The following is an 18,886-nucleotide window of genomic DNA, read 5'->3' as shown; positions in this document are numbered from 1 at the left end:
TATTGTTGTCAAATGACAACTCTCTTCAAGAAGTCTCTTCAGTTATTTTTGGTCGGCGCAAAATTATAATTCATCGCTATTTTGAACTTCCTAGAACACCTCCGCAAGACCATTTTTACTTTGGATTAAATTCACTGGTGTTAGGATTAAAATATGCGGTGTGTAGATTAAATTATTTGGAACTGGTATTAAATGTGTGGTCCCTGGATTAAATTTACTGGCATTTGGACTAAAATAGCTGGCACTTGGATTAATTTGAGAGGGAAAACTTGCAATAACTGTAGAACAATGCTTGTACACATCAGGTGACTCATACCCATACCACTGCTGTGTGTATCAGTACACAGCATGTGTGGTGCTCCTTGCAAACAGAAAATGGTCTTTGCAATGTATTTATTTGCATACCCAGAGGGCACACATTGGCATGCCACACACTGTTTCCATACCTCACACTAGTAGTGGGCAAGTTAGCATAACGACAGAAGGCAAGATGGGTGATAACCTGGCACAGTGAGCGACAAAATTACTGCCGCACATCGAAGGGAAAGTTCTCCACTAGCACAAGTGAAAATAAAACTAAATAAAAAGACCTAGCCTTGGTCAAACCTACTGTGACAGTACAAAGTGGTACTATTTTTATGTACAAGCATAAATTGCCTTGCTGGCACCTCAACAAATGCTAAACCTTGAATAGCTACCTTAAAGGGACCCTGGAACAACACCCTAACTAATCATAGAATGGCTTCACTATTCAAGTATGTTGTCCCACAAATCTCAAGCTGCAAAAATTTCTTGAATCCTTCAACTACAAGTGAAGTTATCGCACTGATACCCAGCTTTCTCTCACTTTTCGTCACCACTAGCGTGCTAGAAGTTACACAGCGGAGAAGCAAAAGAGCAAAGCCCCGACCAAAAGTTATGTGTTGCAGAAGTAAAAGGGCTTCTTGCTACTACTACGCTATGCAGCACGCCGTTGCTATCTAGGAGGCCACGTGCAGCAGACACAGCTAGGCGCAGTGCAAATATGAAATGATTTTTCTGTTATTTTGAGACTGCCAGACATTTTTCCCTTACTCAGCTCAAAATTAGCGATTAAGTATTACTGAGAATGTTCTCGCAATCATGAAATCAGCCAATAGCGTTGGTGGACCAAGTGCTTTCAGTGACAACATTGCGAATACGAGAGCAAGCAACTGTTCACTGTGTTTGACACAAGATTGTAAATTCCCTGCTGCATGCAGTGCAATAATATTTGGCTCGCATGTTCACAGGAGCCTCAATATCAGATCAGCAAAGTTTCTTTTTTATTATGTTGAAAAAGTGTTTCAGGGCCCCTTTAACAGCAACAGTCCTTAATAATGAGCAACCAGGATAACTTTCTACATTCAAAAAGACAAATGAACCAGTCAAGGTACAGAGGCTTTCTCCAGTTCTTAAGTCAGCAGTTATATATCCAGTAACATTAATATGAGATTAGAATCATCGGTAAATATATACAGCAATAATTAAAGCTCCACAGCACACAAACATACTGTTGTACACAATGAAGCTTCGATTGTGGAAAACTTACTCATAACTCAAAGAAGCTCAAAATCACAAAATCCAATGTACTTATCTCGGTGGGTTCTAGGGCTAGGAAACATTTCAGAGCCTTAGGCTGTCTTTATACATACTGCAGTTCACAGAATACCACAATAAGGGAGACATTGACAGCAGGACCAGTGCTGGTTAGAACATCATGTGGTGGTTTGCTCAACAGCAAAGCACCAGAAATGTTTTTATGATGCATAACCATTATTGTCGAAGCAAAAGACAGCCATCATGATTCTGTTGCTCCTGATGCCTTTACATCAGTATCAGAGTTGCACATAACCTGTCATTGAAATGACAGTTTATGTGCTTTCAATGAACTTAACCTCACAAGACAACAGCGCTGAAGTTCCTATATATCGTCTCTGGCATTCTGCAAATGGTATATATGTATACAGACAAGCTAAAACTCTGTTTTGCAAGTCGCATTCATGAGTGTGAAAAGATTGAAGTTATACAATATTCAATCTCTACATCAGGTGACATTTTGGCTGGAGTCTATCAGTGTGAATTGCAAACATAGGTCACAAAGTCTCATAGTTCTGTTATAGGTTTGTCTTCTTTTTAATATGCGATTCTTAATAATTATATGTGCTTAAGCACTAATACCAGCAGCTATAAGCAGCCATTCTGCAATATGGACACGGAAAAAGATATTTGCCTTGAGGCACAATCTTTGACACCAAAAGTACATTCCAGCTTTGAAAGAAAAAAAAAAACGATCCAATGACTTCACCACTTTTGTCCTAACATGCATCGCTTCAGTTTGAATGCACTACTGCTAGCCATTTAAATAATAGCTAGCAACAGCATCCACACTAAATACATTTTCAGCCCCTGCAGTTCTGTTGGCAAAACATTACTTTCACTTTGAGGAGGCAAACGTTTCCATTCTCACCAGTGCCCTGTCTTTTCTCAACATCCTTTAACTTATTCGCACCTTTAAATCTTGATTTTACTTTTCACTTGAAAACTACAAGGCACTTGTGGATTTCTTAACCTGTATTACCTCTCATTCCTGTTACTGTTGGGTACAAGCAAACTGTTGAAAAAGACTGCTAAGGAACAATCTAACTCATTTGTACATTTCTCTTTTTATTTCGAATGCCTGTAACAAGGCAAACTAGTTGATTCTAGACAGTTTTAGTATAGCGTACGCTAAAAAAAAGCGGGTCGACACTGCGCATGCGCTGAACGCTAAACGAAATAGCGGGTATAGCGGGCATAGGCAACGCAAACGAGTTAGCGTTAGCATTTTTTCGTGGTTTGCGGAGTTTCCGTGAAACATGGCGGCGGTCCCGGCTGCCCGCTTCGAATTGAATTTGGCGTTGCTTTTGTAAAATGCGCTTCGTTCATAGCAAATGATTGTGTAAACGGCTTTCGCTTAGGCTCAGGCCGCTTCGACGACAGAGTATTATGGATAACCTCGTTGTGTTTTCGAGATCGCTTCTCGTTTCCAACGAGTCGAAGCCTAACGAAAGAAACATTCGAGATGTCAGCGCCACCTATCACTACAGGCGGGAAATAGCCGCAACGATGGCATATGGCCTCTAAAATCCGAAGATATCACCGGCCAACTAAAATTGTAGAAAACGTGCGCCGCTTAGCGTACGCTACACTTAGTGTATAGCGTACGCTATATGTTGTGTACGCTAAACTAAAGCTGTCTTCTATTTGCCGTTATTACCGTGACATGAAGCTCTGAAGAGAACTTGGTGCTGGATGAGAGCATCAAAAACTATGACAAAATATTTTTATAAATAAACAACCACTGAGCAACCTGCCGTGGTTGCACAGTGGCTATGGTGTTGGGCTGCTGAGCACGAGGTCGCGGTATCGAATTCCAGCCACGGCGGCCGCGTTTCGATAGGGGCGAAACGTGAAAACCCCCGTGTACTTAGATTTAGGTGCATGTTAAAGAACCCCAGATGGTCGAAATTTCTGGAGTCCTCCACTGCGGCATGCCTCATAATCAGAAAGTGGTTTTGGCACATAAAAACCCCATAATTTAATTTTTTTTTAACCAATCCAACAATCATGCGTGGTACAGCCTCTGTCATAGCTAACCTGAAACTGCCTTAAGTGCCTTTTTGCTTCTCCTACGGAGGATACTGGAAATTTCTGATTGGGGTGCCTTGACTGTGCTAGCTCAATGCCTCTTTCTTTTAAAGTATTCAATGTCTTCTCCTTAAAGCCTGCATTTCTTCAAATTAAGCCCCTAGAGCTGTTATCTTCATTGCTCAAATTAAGGGATGATGTGGCAATCAGATTGCAAAAATCATTTAAAAATTGGTATAGGGAAACCACTTGTTTCAGTAAGCCTGAGGGCAGCTGTAAATGATTCGTTTTGCCTATTTTCACACAGAAGTTGTTAATTTTGTGACTGCATACTGTGCATACTCACAATCTGCATAGAGTTTATATTCCAACATGCATAAAAAAAGCAAATGTTAAAATGTTTTTGTGCCATTTAAAAAATTGATATCCCCAAGCCCAAACTAAAGATAAGTAAGTGTACGTGCCTGCATGAGGTTGAAGCGTGCAATAGGCGTTATATGCGTGTCGACAAGGCCGTGCAGCTCAGGACTGACCACAGCAGGGCAGATGAAAAAGGCAAAGACAAGGTCTGCGCAAACCACTCCTGCACGAGGATCCTCACTAGCTCCATTACGGGTAAGTGTGGCATGCAGACGGCGCACCAGCCATGCCAATGGTGCTGGAAGCCAGGGCCATGAGCTGCGCAGGCCTTCCACAAAACCCTGCAACATAAAATGCATCAAAGAATTCATTAAAAACAAACTGTGAGAAAGTGTACACAGTATTTAAACTTTGAAAACTCAATTCCCTCTGCTGAACCTCAGCGCACAACATTTTACGAGTGACTTAAGGAACCGCTCTTTGGTCGAAGAAAGAAAAAGTGACCAAAATTGCACAGTTGCTGACCTGTATAACAAAATGTGCACACAGCTCCTGTTGTAGCTGTTGCACTTCCATGAATTACTCCGGAAATTATACACTCTTGGCCTGAGCTAGAACTTACATGAAGCAATTTGCTTGAAGGTTACCAAATATGGCAGCAAATCTTGCACGCTGAATGCACATTTCAGGCAAGCAAAACAATGTGAAAGTATTAAAACGTATTACAGAAGAAACCCAATTTTAGAAAAACAGTTTTGACAAATTTCTTTACTTAATGAACAAATCAAAATACTGCCACAGATGTCTATGGTTCTCAGTGCTTCGCAATCTTGAAAGATTGAAATCAACATCTGCCGCCAAGAAGGCAGTGGTCACATGTATAAAGGAATTGCAGCATTATGAAAGTTTGAGTAACTTTTTAATCTTCTACCATAAAGAGTCAATCTTAAAAATATTTGCTTATGATTTACAGCATTTAGGTGCATTAAAACCACAGCTATTCACCATACAATGAGTGCTGACATCCTGCAGCAAGTGCAAAAGTGAAATGTGTCAATGTGAGGCTCATGGACTTGGTGCATGACAGATAGCAGCCATTTTCTGTTCATCCACAATCTGTTTATCCATGCTGATGAGTTGATGTCTTGCATGCTGCCATAGAGAAATTCTTGAGAAACTGCCAAGCTACTGATGCACAATTTCTGGCATGGGACCCCTTCCAGATCATTTCTGGAGTCAGGCCATCAAGGAACATTTTTACTTTGTTACACTGCCTTCTTACATGACAAACACACTGAAAAAACTCTGGCTTGCCTGTCGAGGGAGTGGCACACTGTCTGGCAAATCACTGTTTCAAATGAAGCTATTGTTCAGCCTGACAACATAGCAAGCAAACTCACAGCATTCTTTTAAATCTGTATTTACCAAGATTGCCTTTAAGGATCTCATGCCACATTATCAGTTTGACAATCCAATGGTTAAGATAGCTATCAGTGAACAAGGAATTTTCGAATTTTCTTGCCTCCTGAAGAAACTGGATGTAATGAATTTCTTTGGTTATGACCTTATATTGAACGCATTTTTGCAGAAATGCACAGGTTTGTTGTCGAAGTACCTCTGTATAATTTATAGGCATTCTATGGAAACTTCCGTAATACCTGATGACTGGCGACTCGCCAATACTGGTGCCCAAACCTGGCTCTAAACGCGAGTTAAATAACTATATATCTGTTTTGTTAACATGTAGATGCTGTAAATTGTTTAAACATATTATCTATATAATACCACATAATTGTATTTAAAGAACAATAACCTATTATACAGCAGGCAGCATGGCTTCCATTCAAGTTTATCAACTATAACTCAATTGGCTCAACTAACCCATGACATACCTAACGCAATAAATAACCGCAGCCAAACAGATGCCATTTTTTTAGATTTTTCAAAGACCTTTGACATTGTTTCACATCCGGATCTAATTAATGAAATAACTGCCATTGGTATACATGAGAACACAGTTTCACGTATAAAGAATTATTTTGACAACAGAAAGCAGTATGCTGCTTTTAACAATTGTATGTCTGATTGCCTTAAACTTTTCTCTGGTGTGCCACTGGGCTCAGCTCTGGTGCCACTCAAATCCCTAGTTTGCATCAATGATATTCAGTCTTGCATTCATCCATCTCTTCAAATCTGTTTATTTGCCGATGATTGTATAGTGTACTCAACAATAAATATCAGAGAGGATGATCAAGTCAAGCTGTTGCAATTGGTGCAATAAATGGGGGATGAAACTTAATGCAGCAAAAACCGCCAGTATCTCATTCACTCACAAGAAAATTCCACTACAGTTTACATACACTGAAAGCAATGTCCTGCTCAGAAAATGCAATGGAGGCAGATATCCTGGTGTCACCTTTACAAGGAAGTTAAACTGGGAAGTCCGTACAAATAATAACTGCAACAAGGACCAAAAGAAACTGCACTTCCTGAGAAGAAAACTTCGAAACACATTTCCTAGTGTTAAATTAGATGCGTCGAGAACACTCATTAAGCCTGCTTTAGGGTACGCTGACCTAATTTGGGCCCTGCACCAGACTTAACAGCAAGACTAGAGCACTTACAGAACCGAGCATTGAGATGAAGGCTAATATCTAACCACTGGCTCCCCCAATGCGAAATGGTTTCTGGATTAAATATTTTATAATTACTTTATCGTGATACTGCAGGCAACTTACATTCATGTGCCATTCAGACATTCAACCTAACCAAATCACCATAAACTAATACATCAACATCCCAGTCATAATAACACTCATAAATATTAATTATTTCCACACTCTATTTCCCAATGGAACATGTTGCCTGCCGATGTTGCAAACCGTACTTCCGTCGATGCATTCATTAACAGCATTCACAATTTATAATTCGAATGGTAAAAAGGCTGATGGTGTTATCTGCACTGCATTTGTACCATTTGAAGCTGCATGAGCATCAACCTTTTTTTCCCGTTGTACAAACCGTTCCCGAGAGCAAAATGCGTCGTGAGCATATCTTTTTTGTTTTGAGGCCAGAATTTCTTTTCCTTTCCATCTTTTTTCTAAACTGTATGCCATTCCATGTATCCACTCCTGGATGGGCCCAAAGAGGGCCTGCAGTATCGTAAAATAAATAAAAATAAAGAAACAAAATTGAATTTATTTTAGCCTGCAAGGTCATTGTTCCTTAAAAACAAAATACAATGCTGCCATTAATGACCACCTGACATTGCATCAAGACATTTAACTACACAGCACTACTCAGACACACAACCTACTTTCGTTTTCAATGTTGGTGGTTCTGCACTTCCAATACAACTTGCTTCTACAGCAGGGCCAACAAACCTCCACCCATTCGTTGTTTGCTGCCACTTTCATTAGCTAATAAGAGGTAGAAACCGGATTTAACAAGCTGAAGCTGCATGGTTGGCTAGAAGGGACACCATAGTGGAGGCGCTGGTTAATTTTGACCACCTGCCGTTCTTTAACATGCACCCAAAGCATAGCACACAGGCATTCTTGCATTCCACCCCCAATGGAATGCAGCTGCCACGAATGGCCCCTTGCACTCAGCAACAGAGTGCTAGGGCCACTTAGTTACCACAGCGGGTGGCTAAAAAGGGCTCTAACAGCCCACCCGTGATAAGGAACCACTGGTCTACAGCATTTGGGTTTCAGAGGCAGGATAATGCAGTGATTCCATGGCAATTCTTGTCTTTTTCATTCTTTGTCAGTCATCTGGGTGGTATACCACCAGGACTGAATGATCATGCAAATGATTAGAAATCAAGTCCAGACTTAAGACCATTGAAGTCTTACGAGACAAAAGCGTCTAACTTATCTAAAAAGTTGTCATTCTAAAGCTCTGAAAAGCAGTGAGCATCCTCTTTTTTATTTGCTGGAAATACACGCACTTTTCAAGCCTCACACGTCATTCTTTTTTCATTTCATTTTCGACTAAACAATGCTTAGAAAGAGGTGGCAATGGTAACAAATGTTCTGCCTCTGGTCAAGCTGAACTAATGTGCTCACTGTTGTCACTCACCTGAGCAAGCCGTGCCAACCGATCAATTGTCCAAGCTCTGTAAGCCCCTAGACGGCGCGCATAGTCAGGAGAATCCTTCGCACCAAAATGACGAAGCCTTTCTTCAGGTGGAAACCGCACCACAGCTTTGCTTGGATCAATGTCCAAGTACAAGTCATCGTCCACTAGCACCTGATGGTCAAAGAAACAAATTTCAGTGAAGCCCCCCTGCTTTTGCCTCATGCATGCCACAGCTAACAAATGAAGGCACTGATTCCCTTTTTCACTGAAAGTGTGCATTGGGATCAGCCAGTACATGAATGGTCACCAATGTAAATACAAAAAAAAAACTGATAACAAGATTCCAAAATAATAAAAAGTGCCAAGGCACTCAAGAACCATGACCTCACTTTACATAAGAGAAGGTTTAAGAACATTCACTCACAAACAAAAACAGTTGATAAACCACAAAAACCTCAAATTTATGCTATTGAAAACTTCCTCTTTTGAGTAAAATTATGGGGTTAAAGCAACAAATTGGCTATGAAAGACACTGTAGCAGGCAGGGGGGGGGGGGGGATCTCTTTAGCATGCACCCCGGGCACAGTGCATATGCATCTTTGCACTCTGTTCCCATCAGAATGCAACTGCAGTGACTGCAAATCAAACCTGTGACATCGTGTTCAGTAGCAGGACACCATAGCCACTGAGCCAACATGGTGAGGAGAAGTCATCACGGCTATTTCATGAGAAATTAAATGGTAATGAAATTACCTTTTCTTTGGTTATTTAATGTTTGATGCAGGCACTATGCAGTAAAGATAAATTGGAATTTCGCTTCAAAAAAGAAAAAAAAACAAATATTTTACAAAAAATATTATGAAGGGTTTCAGAATGAAGACACTGTTACTGTGGGCAGCACTTTTTTTTTTAATATATATCTTTCCAGTCATGTAACAAGAATCCTCAAACTATTACAAACATATTACTCACACACAACCTAGGCACAACAAGCTGTTGGCATTATCTGTGGTATTGTGTACAATGTGAGAAAAGTCTTTTAAGAAAACATGACACTCTCCAACTGCACCTAAATTTAAAGCTTTATTTCTCTACAGCTCTTAAAAGGAACCTTTAAGCTCAGGTGCTCCTATATAATACATGGGAAATGAGATAAGAGTTATTTTCGGCTACCACTGCATCAAATTTGATGAGGTTTGCTGCGTGAAGTCTAGTGAAGGTCATTAGCATATATTTTATTTAGGCTGTCAATTTATTAACAAAAATTGTTGAAGATCAAAAATGTTGAGAAAATGAAACTATCAAGTTCCCAACTCAAACTCAAAAATGAAAAATTATATCACCATACTATAAATTGCATCTAATAGTACATCTAAAGAACATAAAATTGATGTATTACATGTGGCTATAAATACGTACGGCACTATATGCGGCTCTTAAATGCACCACTAATATGCAAGTTCACCTTTTGCAAAAACCCCTCTTAAACATTGCAATAAATTCACGTAAGATATAAATTAATATATAAAATTTGTTTGCTTTGGCTGTTATAACAGATGCAATTTACAGCAATGCAAGACCTGTTTTTGGCACAGAGTTAGGGATTTGTAAAATTCATGCTTCTATTTTTTCAAACTTACCAATTTTCGGCAATCTTTATAAAAGAGTTCATGCCCTAAATCAAAATTACACTTCCAATAGTCAATAGAATTTAACTTTCCCTCTCAAATGAAACAAAATTTAATTAAAATCGGCTCAGCGGCTATCTCAGGAAACCATTTCTATGTTTTACATGTATTTGAATAGGCGGCATCAAAGTTGGGTCCGAGCTAAATCTTCCTATTCAGGTCTCCATTTTGTGAATTATAACAGATGCAGACCTCTATGTGACAACTTGATACACATAAACATATTTATTACCCAAAGCTATCAAATTAAAGCAATCAGGCAATCCACTTTGAATTTACAGATGAACCTATGCTGCTAATTTAAGCCAACTTTTCTATCCAAGCGGTCAAATTTATTTGCTAAACCAAGAGCACTCAAACTCAAGCACAACTGGCCTAACTCTAATGGCTACTGTGATGGCCTAAAGGTCCATCCACACAGAGTGCTGCGTATGTGCTTGGCTACCCAAGTGCATCAGCTTACATGCCCTGGTACCTCTAGGAATTCCGGTTCTGGACTCTGATATGGTGGACTACTTCATTCAATTAATTTTTTTAAAGCAAAGCTTTCCCTTCTTCCCTTAACAGTCATGATAAGTCCTCCTAACACAGACAGCAAATAGCTACAGGCAATGAGGTAGTGCTCCTGTCATCCACCACTTTGCTACCTCATGACCTCATACGGTAGCAGAGTGACTCATGACCTGATGAGCGGCCTCATGTATAGAGACACGCGAAATTTGCACACGTCTGTACAAGCCAGATATCAGAGCATGCGCCTGTTGTAAGCTGTGCATCTACTTCAAAAATGTCTCAACCCTGGCCTGCGAACAAAAATGAGGCCCTGGCAAATTCTTGGAGTCTCACTATAATTCTATATACTGTAACTATTGCAAATTGTTTCTTTCCCTCCTATACTTTTGCTCTCTATACTCTACACGTGAGATTCCGCAACTACAAGGCCAGAACTGTTTAGAAATCATTCTATATTGAGTTACCCATCACAATCAGGAAATCACATCTATCGCGGATAAATCAAAGTAGTTTTTAGGCACGCACGGCCCTCTGGGCTGTCTGTACTTGTTGGCAATGAGGTAGCCTCGCCACCTATGGGATTATTTGACTGAGCTATGTCGAATGCTCGGTTGCCATAGTCAGAAGTTCGAATCCTTCTAGAAGTTTCTTTTTTTTTTTGATGATAGTGAGCTTGAAATTCACCTCCTCCAGTTCACAACATCTGCAGGCTTGGAGTGATGCCTGACACTGGCAAAAGATGCGGAAAATGAGTGGGGCTGTACTAATTTAGGTACAACCAAATTAGGGAGGCCCACTAAGCTTCAACAATGACACTCCCTCACCAGAACAGGAATTGGCCTCTCTGGTGCAGTATTCGGCCACTACCTCCCAAATGATTCCTTCAATAAACCCATGGCCCTCAGTCCCCAGCAGCTGCGGAGCATCTGACCAAGGCGGCGGTCAGACCTGTAATGCAGCGGATATGCTAAAAATCTCTGGGCCCAGACAAGCCGCCAATGGAAACTGACCCTGGCAGCCTTTAACACCCAAACTCTCTCGAGTGAGGCTAGCTTAGCAGGACCCTTTGAGGAACTATCAGGCATTGTTTGGGATATATTGACCTTAGAAGAACTGGTGAGGCTTAAACAGTGCTGACTAACGACCATGTCCTCTGCAATAGAGGTCTCCCCGATAAGAAGCAATATGGGGCAGGATTTCTAATCCGTATGCACATAGCAGGCAACATCCACGAATTCTACAGCCTTAATGAGAGGGTAGCGGTAGTCTTAATCAAATTTTATAAGAGGTATAGATTAAAGGTAGTACAAGCCTACGCTCCAACATCCAGTCATGAGGATGAGGGAGTAGATCACTTTTATGAAAATGTTGAATTAGTGATGACAAAAGTGCAAACTCAGCATAGTGTAGTAATCGACGACTTCAATGCAAAAGTGGGGAAAAAGTACGCTGATGAACAAGCAATTGGCAACTAGGGCGTCGATTCTAGGAACGCTAGAGGAGAGATTCTGGTAGAATTCGCACAAAGGAATAAGCTTGAAATAATGAACACCTTTTCCAGGAAGCGTAGCAACAGAAAGTGGACCTGGAAAAGCCCTAATGGTGAAACAAGAAATAAAATTGACTTCATACTTTCTGGTGATCCCAGCATAGTCCAGGATGTAAAAGTGATAGGTAGGGTAAAGTGCAGTGATCATAAGTCAGTGAGGGCTAGGATTCACCTCAATTTGAAGAGAGAAAGAGCAAAATTGGTCAAGAAGAAACAGGTCAACTTAGAGGCAGTAAGGGTAAAAGCCGTCAAATTCAGGCTGGTACTTCCAAACAAATCTGCAGCCTTAGAACAGAGAGATGAAGATGACATAGAGGTAATGGATGTAATCGTAACAAGGCTGGCTTCAGAGGCAGCAATTGAAGTGGGAGGCATGGCACCAAGGCAACCGGTAGGCAAGTTCTCCCAAGTAACCAAGGACCTAATTAAGAAACGACAAAGAATGAAAGTGTCCAACTCAAGAGATAAGATAGAATTCGCAGAACTGTCAAAACTGATCAACAAGAAGAAAATAAGTGATATTCGAAACTATAATGTGAAAAAGACTGAAGAAGCTGTAAAAAATGGACGCAGCCTGAAATCAGTGGGAAGGAAACTTGGCATATGACAAACCAAGATGTATGCACTGAAAGAAGCAGGGTAATATCGTCAGCACTCTCAAAGATATAGTAAAAGCAGTGGAAGAATTCTATACTAACCTGTACAGCACCAAGAAAAGTCAGGATACCTCAATTAAAAACAGTAATGAACAGGATACAGAAACTTCTCCTATAACTAGCGATGAGGTTAGAAGGGCCTTGCAAGACATGAAACGAGGAAGAGTGGCAGGAGAAGATGGAATAACAGTTGATTCAATCAAAGATGGAGGAGACATAATGCTTGGAAAACTGGTGACTCTTTATACAAAGTGTCTATCAACTGCAAAGGTCCCAGAAAACTGGAAGAATGCAAACATAATACTAACCCACAAAAAGGGAGACGTTAAAGAATTGAAAAATTATAGGCCAATTACGTTAAAGAATTGAAGAATTATAGGCCAATTAGCTTACTCCCAGTATTATATAAAATATTTACCAAAATATTCTCCACTAGAATAATGGCAACACTGCACTTCAGTCAACCAAGGGAAGAGGCTGGCTTCAGGACGGGATACTCTACAATGGATCACATCTATGTCATTAATCAGGTTATCGAGAAATCCACAGAGTACAATAAGCCTCTTTATATGGCTTTCATAGATTACGAAAAGGCATTTGATTCAGTAGAGATACCAGCAGTCATAGAGGCATTACATAATCAAGGAGTACAGAACACTTACGTAAATAGCTTGGAAAATATCTACAGAGGTTCTACAGCAATCTTAGTTCTACATAAGAAAAGCAGGAAGATACCTATAAAGAAAGGGGTCAGACAGGGAGACACAATCTCTCCAACGCTATTCACTACATGCTTAGATGAAGTATTCAAGCTATTAAACTGGGAAGGCTTAGGAGTAAAGGTCGATGGCGAATATCTTGGCAACCTTCGGTTTGCCGATGACATTGTTCTATTCAGCAACAATGCAGACAATTTACAACAAATGATTGGCGACCTTAACAGAGAAAGTGTAAGAGTGGGGTTGAGATTAATATGCAGAAGACAAAGATAATGATAAATAGCCGGGAAAAGGAACAAGAGTTCAAGATCACCAGTCGGCCTCTAGAGTCTGTGAAGGAGTACGCGTTTACCTAGGTCAATTAATCACAGGGAACCCTGATCATGAGAAGGAAATACACAGAAGAATAAAAATGGGTTGGATCGCAAATGGAAGACATTGCCAGCTCCTGACTGGAAGCTTGCCATTATCATTGAAAAGGAAGGTGTACAATCAGTGAATTTTACCAGTGCTGACATTTGGGGCGGAGACTTGGAGACTAACGAAGATGCTTGAGAACAAGTTAATGATCGCGCAAAGAGCGATGGAATGAAGATTGCTAGGCATAACGTTAAGAGACAGAAATAGAGCAGTTTGGATCAGAGAGCAAACGGGTATAGCCAATATTCTAATTTACATCATGAGGAAAAAATGGAGCTGGGCAGGTCGTGTAATGCACCGGTTAGATAAGATTTGGACCATTAGGGTTACAGAATGGGTACCAAGAGAAGGGAAGCGCAGTCAAGGTTGAAAGAAGACAAGGTGGAGCAATGAAATTAGGAAATTCGCGGGCGCTAGTTGGAATCGATTGGCGCAGGACAGGGGTGATTGGAGATGCAGGGAGAGGCCTTCGTCCTGCAGTGGACATAAAACAGGCTGCTGCTGCTGATGATGATGCTGACTTTTTCCTGTTCTGTTCCCTTTTCATTTCACCCTTTTTGATTGCCAATTTTCAAGTGTCAGCTGACAGTTACAATGGAGCAGAAAATTTTCCTCTACCTTTTTTTCTTCTATCAACCACAAATAATAGTCACTTCTTCCACAACCTAACATGCAAGCTGACGTGGATACATAACCAGGTACATATGCGATGCTTCATGTGTATAAGGCCTCTTTTTATACTATTTTACTACAGGACTGACAGACATTGCTTTCAAGCAGTGTATGTTCCAAACACCACAGCATTTCAGTGATTTGCCTGACATTAATGTATTACCAACAAAAACAACATGAAAGAGACCCCTACTGACCCTGCTATAATAAACACTGTGCCTTTAATTTAAGCTCTTTCTTTACCTGCACAAAAATGTTATCTATTTCAGTGGTTTAATGCTTTATCAATCTATCAGAACAAATGTTAGCCACAGCAACCCAGAGTCTCAGCAATGATTGAGTATTTCTTCGAGAAATATCAGTGTTTATAACATTTTCTTAACTGATTCTTTTCATACAGACAACAGTACTATGTAGTTATTTTAAGCTTTTTTTTAGCATCAATTTCACAACTGCAATAATCTATAGCCGTGTGGAAGCACACTACATCGTGACTTTATTTGCACAATGCGGCATGGCTGGCTATTGGCATACAAAACATACCCAAAATGAGACCACAATGGAACGAAGTGCAAGAGACAAGACCCCCAACTCATTTCTGCACACTAATCATGCACTTTGGCTTAGCAAAATTTTTACGCCAGCAGCTGCGCTTTCGCATTACCCTTGTTTTCTGCCTTTTATGAAATGTGTGCACATTAGGTATGCATCTACATCATCAATGTCTAACTTGAGACCAAAAGGCCAATAATTGAGCTCCGCAGGCCTATTGAATCTGAGACACAGAACCTCGCACCCAAGCCAGCTGCACGTTAAGGCCTTGCATATATATAAGACATAGAAGTTGGCTTTTTGTTCACAGTATGAATTGCAGCTATTGTGGCATGTCTAGGTTGATGTCATGAATGTGATGCACAGTACATGACACATTCAAACCTGCCAACCTGTAGACACAGTCCCACAGACCCAAATAGGCAAGAGGTGGTGGTGGCCGAATAGCATGCATTTTTAAAAACCTTGCCCTGAGTACACACCTTTTGTGGGATACATACACAGTGTGATGATGATTTGCCTTTAGTTGCAGCCCACAATCAACAACAAGCTTGGAACAGCAGCGACTGCTAAGCAACATAAAGTTGCTGACTTTTTCAGCAAGATTACTGTTTCCAATTGAGCATGCTTCAGGTACTTGTCTAAATAAACTTATTCTAAGCAAGTATCCCTCTGTTATATAACATTTCGCATTGCCAAAAGAGGGCAACACAGGTAACATCGCAATTCCTTTTTATATGCATATTTTGCAGCCTTGTCCCACTCCATCTTTTCAACACATTTAAGAGCTTTTTTTTTTTTAGAACAAAATTCATTTTTCATAGAACTCCTCTAAAGGTTACCACAGCACTGTTCCATGGCTGTATATAGGTGTATGAAATCACAGTGGCCAGGCTAAATATATGACAGTATGAATTATACATTATTGGAATACCTAAGTAAGAATTTTTTTACTGGCGTCAGTTGGATACAAAGCTCATTTCAGTTGGATCAGTTAGATGTGGTTCAAGCTGATAGTTAACTGAAGTCAGTTGACACCATCACCGGGACTCGCTGACCTCTAGCTGGGACCAGCTAACTTGGTGCAGGACATGCTGGACGATGGTCCCAGCTGCAACGCATTTTCCAGGCGAAAATAGTTTTTCAGCCAAAGTTTGACATTTTAGGACCAGTGGCAAGACAACAATTGAATAGAGAGTTTGGGAGCACTGCCATGTGTATATATTTCATCTTCTTGAAACATAATAAGTATTGATTGATTGATTGATAAGCAGTTGTGCCATTTCTAATCAAAAGTTTCACACCTATGGCACTTTGTTCACATCAATATGCATTTCACGGAAACCTACAATCAAGTCATATTTGTAATGGTGCCAGATGAATGCTTTCCTGATTGCACAGTACCTATGTTCACACGTATGGGATGCATAAGAGCTTAATGCTAATGGTGTGCTCAATGTGTTTTCGCCTACATAGGGCATAAACAACCACCAAGCTTTTTGGGTGGCAACTCACACCTTTAGAAGTTGATTGTCTCCCATCCTGCAAATTGGATGTGCACATTGTAGCAGCAAGGATGCGAAAGAAAATATTTTTGTTTTGAACTTTAGAATAGCTGCTAGCCGGGCTTGTTGGTACGAACAAATTCTTTAGCAAACAGTGCGAATAACAGGAAATAGAAAAGAGGCACACGACACAGCGCCTGTGTCGTGCGTCTCTTTTCTGTGTCTCGTTATTCGCGCTGTTTGCTCAAGAATGTTTTTGCTTTGATTTTTGGATTTCTTACTAAACTTGTTTGTTTTCTGTTCCTACAATTTTTCCAAAACATTCCTCACAACCAGGAAATGAGGCTGCCCACAGTTTTGCCTGAGGTTTCATCAGCCACGCGGTGGGAGGCCTCGACCTGGGTTCAGTGAGGGATCGCATGGTGACGTTACACGAAATTACTATGACCTACCACGAAGGCAAATACCCCCACTTCACATAAATCTGGATAAACTGCAGCAGCTTACCTGGAGACAGTTGCAGAGTGGCTCATTTGCCAACCCTTACAAGTATTCACTAATATATCCGGGCTTCTCACTGAAATGCAAAAATTGCAATGCCCATAAGGTTGACCTGACATATATTCAGGGACTGTCCTGGGCTAAAGCCTAGGGCAGAACTCCAGCTTAATAACACTTCGGACTGGGAGGTAGCGGTGTCCAGCTTGGATCCCGCAGTCCAGCTGCAGGCCATCAACTGGGCTTTGGAGGTCGCCAAAAAGAAGAAAGAACCCAGTATATCAGAGAATTCTAACATCTTGCGAAAATAAAGTTTTTCCACCTCCTCCAAATTTTTAAATGCACTGGTCAGCTTAGTAATTTTTCTACTGAAACAAAATAAATCTGTTTTTGTATGGACAAAGCAGAACAAAAATGTACCCAGCTTCTTGAACACTTTAGCAATTTTTTAGTGTATGGTTTTCAGTTTAAACATTTCCATGCATAATTTGACATATTGCGCACTTTTGACACATGTTAATATTCAGTTCTTTTTAGACTTAAGTAGTAAATAAAAGAAAAGGGTAAAATATGTCAGTTTTAATGCCATTGGTAATGATTAAAAAGACAAGGTGAATTGCCTCTAATTTTGCTATAACATTTTGGCCAGTCGTATAGTGTCATCACTTATTTTCCTGCAAGGATATATTGCAGCATTCCATTCTTAAAGTGTCTTCAAAACGATTTTGTCATACCTAAGAGTACCGCCTAGACATATAGTACCTCTCACCAAATGCTTTCTCGCAAGAATTTTATGTAAGTGCACTACAGTTGAATGCCTCTATACAGTGAAATGACCTGCATAAGAAGGATTATGTATGTCCCAGCTGAATTCCTATTTACCACGTGTATTGTGAACGCCTCTACCATGACGACCCCTACAAAGAATCTGCCTGTACAATGAAGGAATATTGGTGCCCCAGAGGGTTGATTTGTTGCTTTAGAGTGAACACTTGCAGCGGAACTGCCACTTCCTTCCGTAGCCGCCACAGAGCAGCAGTGCACGTAGGAAGCGCCACCATGCAGGAGGATCTGATCACTGAAGTATCAACAGTAGCACCCCCCCACCTCGTGATGATCTGTGCGGACCTCACAATTGACATTATCATCGAGGTCATCTAGGACGGGATGAAGGCAAAGGTTGACAAAGGCAGCAGTAGCGATGAGTCTCGACACTAACCAAGAATTTCGACAAGGCAGACAATAGCAGCAGTTCATGCTGTGCAGCTGTACCTTGTGTCACTTCCAGATTTTGCCGATGAGCATGCCGCGAACCTCATCGCCACAGTGTCAACTGCAGACACACATTCTGTTGAACTAAGCGTGCAGATGAAAATTAACAACTTATTTCAATGAGTATTTCAGAGATTCATGCTAAATAAAAATTTTATTTGGGCAAATGTGCTTAGCTTGCTCTTTAGCAAGTGGAACGGTGGGCAATCTATATAATCAAATAACCTATATTATGAAAAATTTCGGAGGTCCCAAGCACGTTGTTATAAAGGCGTTTTACTGTATATAAAAAGAGCTACAAGTGGTTAAGCATTTCCCTCATTTTAAGTCTTGGCATTTCCTCACTACTTGTAATACATGCGGCTATACAATGACCCAGCTCCTTGGGCGTGATATTGTGCAGTAATGCAAATGTTGCCTACTTCTGGGTGATTTGAAACAAGTGTGTTCCTGCGTTTCTGTCCAATACAGTTGTTCTCGTTACTGCGGTGACGACGGCCTCAAAATTAGATTTACATGCAGAATGCACGTCTTCTATAGTGTGCAATCGCTTCAGTATACTCCCTGCACACAATTGCAGTGTAGAAAGATGAGAGCTGGTGTTTACCATTGCTGCACCTAAGTTCATGTGAAATAACCCCTCCGTGACTCACTGATGGCTGTCAGCAGTACTAAGTTTTGTTGCATTCTTTCTCACCTCTTGCTTTCCTCCGTGTGGCCTCTCACCTCTACCACATAGCACCACTTTTTG

At 40.6% G+C, this 18,886-nt stretch overlaps 1 protein-coding gene across 2 annotated transcripts in view; it reads right to left on the bottom strand.

Moving 5' to 3' along the window:
• Window positions 1–18,886, bottom strand: part of Gapvd1 (GTPase activating protein and VPS9 domains 1) — a 177,401-nt gene that overhangs the window by 146,705 nt on the left and 11,810 nt on the right. For both annotated transcript variants that reach the window (XM_075693916.1, XM_075693922.1), the window contains exons 3-4: window positions 8,092–8,262; window positions 4,109–4,349 (exon numbers count right to left, since the gene is read on the bottom strand). In XM_075693916.1, the coding sequence (XP_075550031.1) occupies window positions 4,109–4,349; window positions 8,092–8,262 (412 nt within the window). The remainder of the gene's footprint in view (window positions 1–4,108; window positions 4,350–8,091; window positions 8,263–18,886) is intronic.

The sequence above is a fragment of the Dermacentor variabilis genome, chromosome 1 (assembly GCF_050947875.1).
Source record: "Dermacentor variabilis isolate Ectoservices chromosome 1, ASM5094787v1, whole genome shotgun sequence".
Lineage (NCBI taxonomy): Eukaryota > Metazoa > Arthropoda > Arachnida > Ixodida > Ixodidae > Dermacentor > Dermacentor variabilis.
The sequence above is the reverse complement of the archived record's forward strand: the minus strand, read 5'-3'. Positions and strand labels throughout refer to the sequence as shown.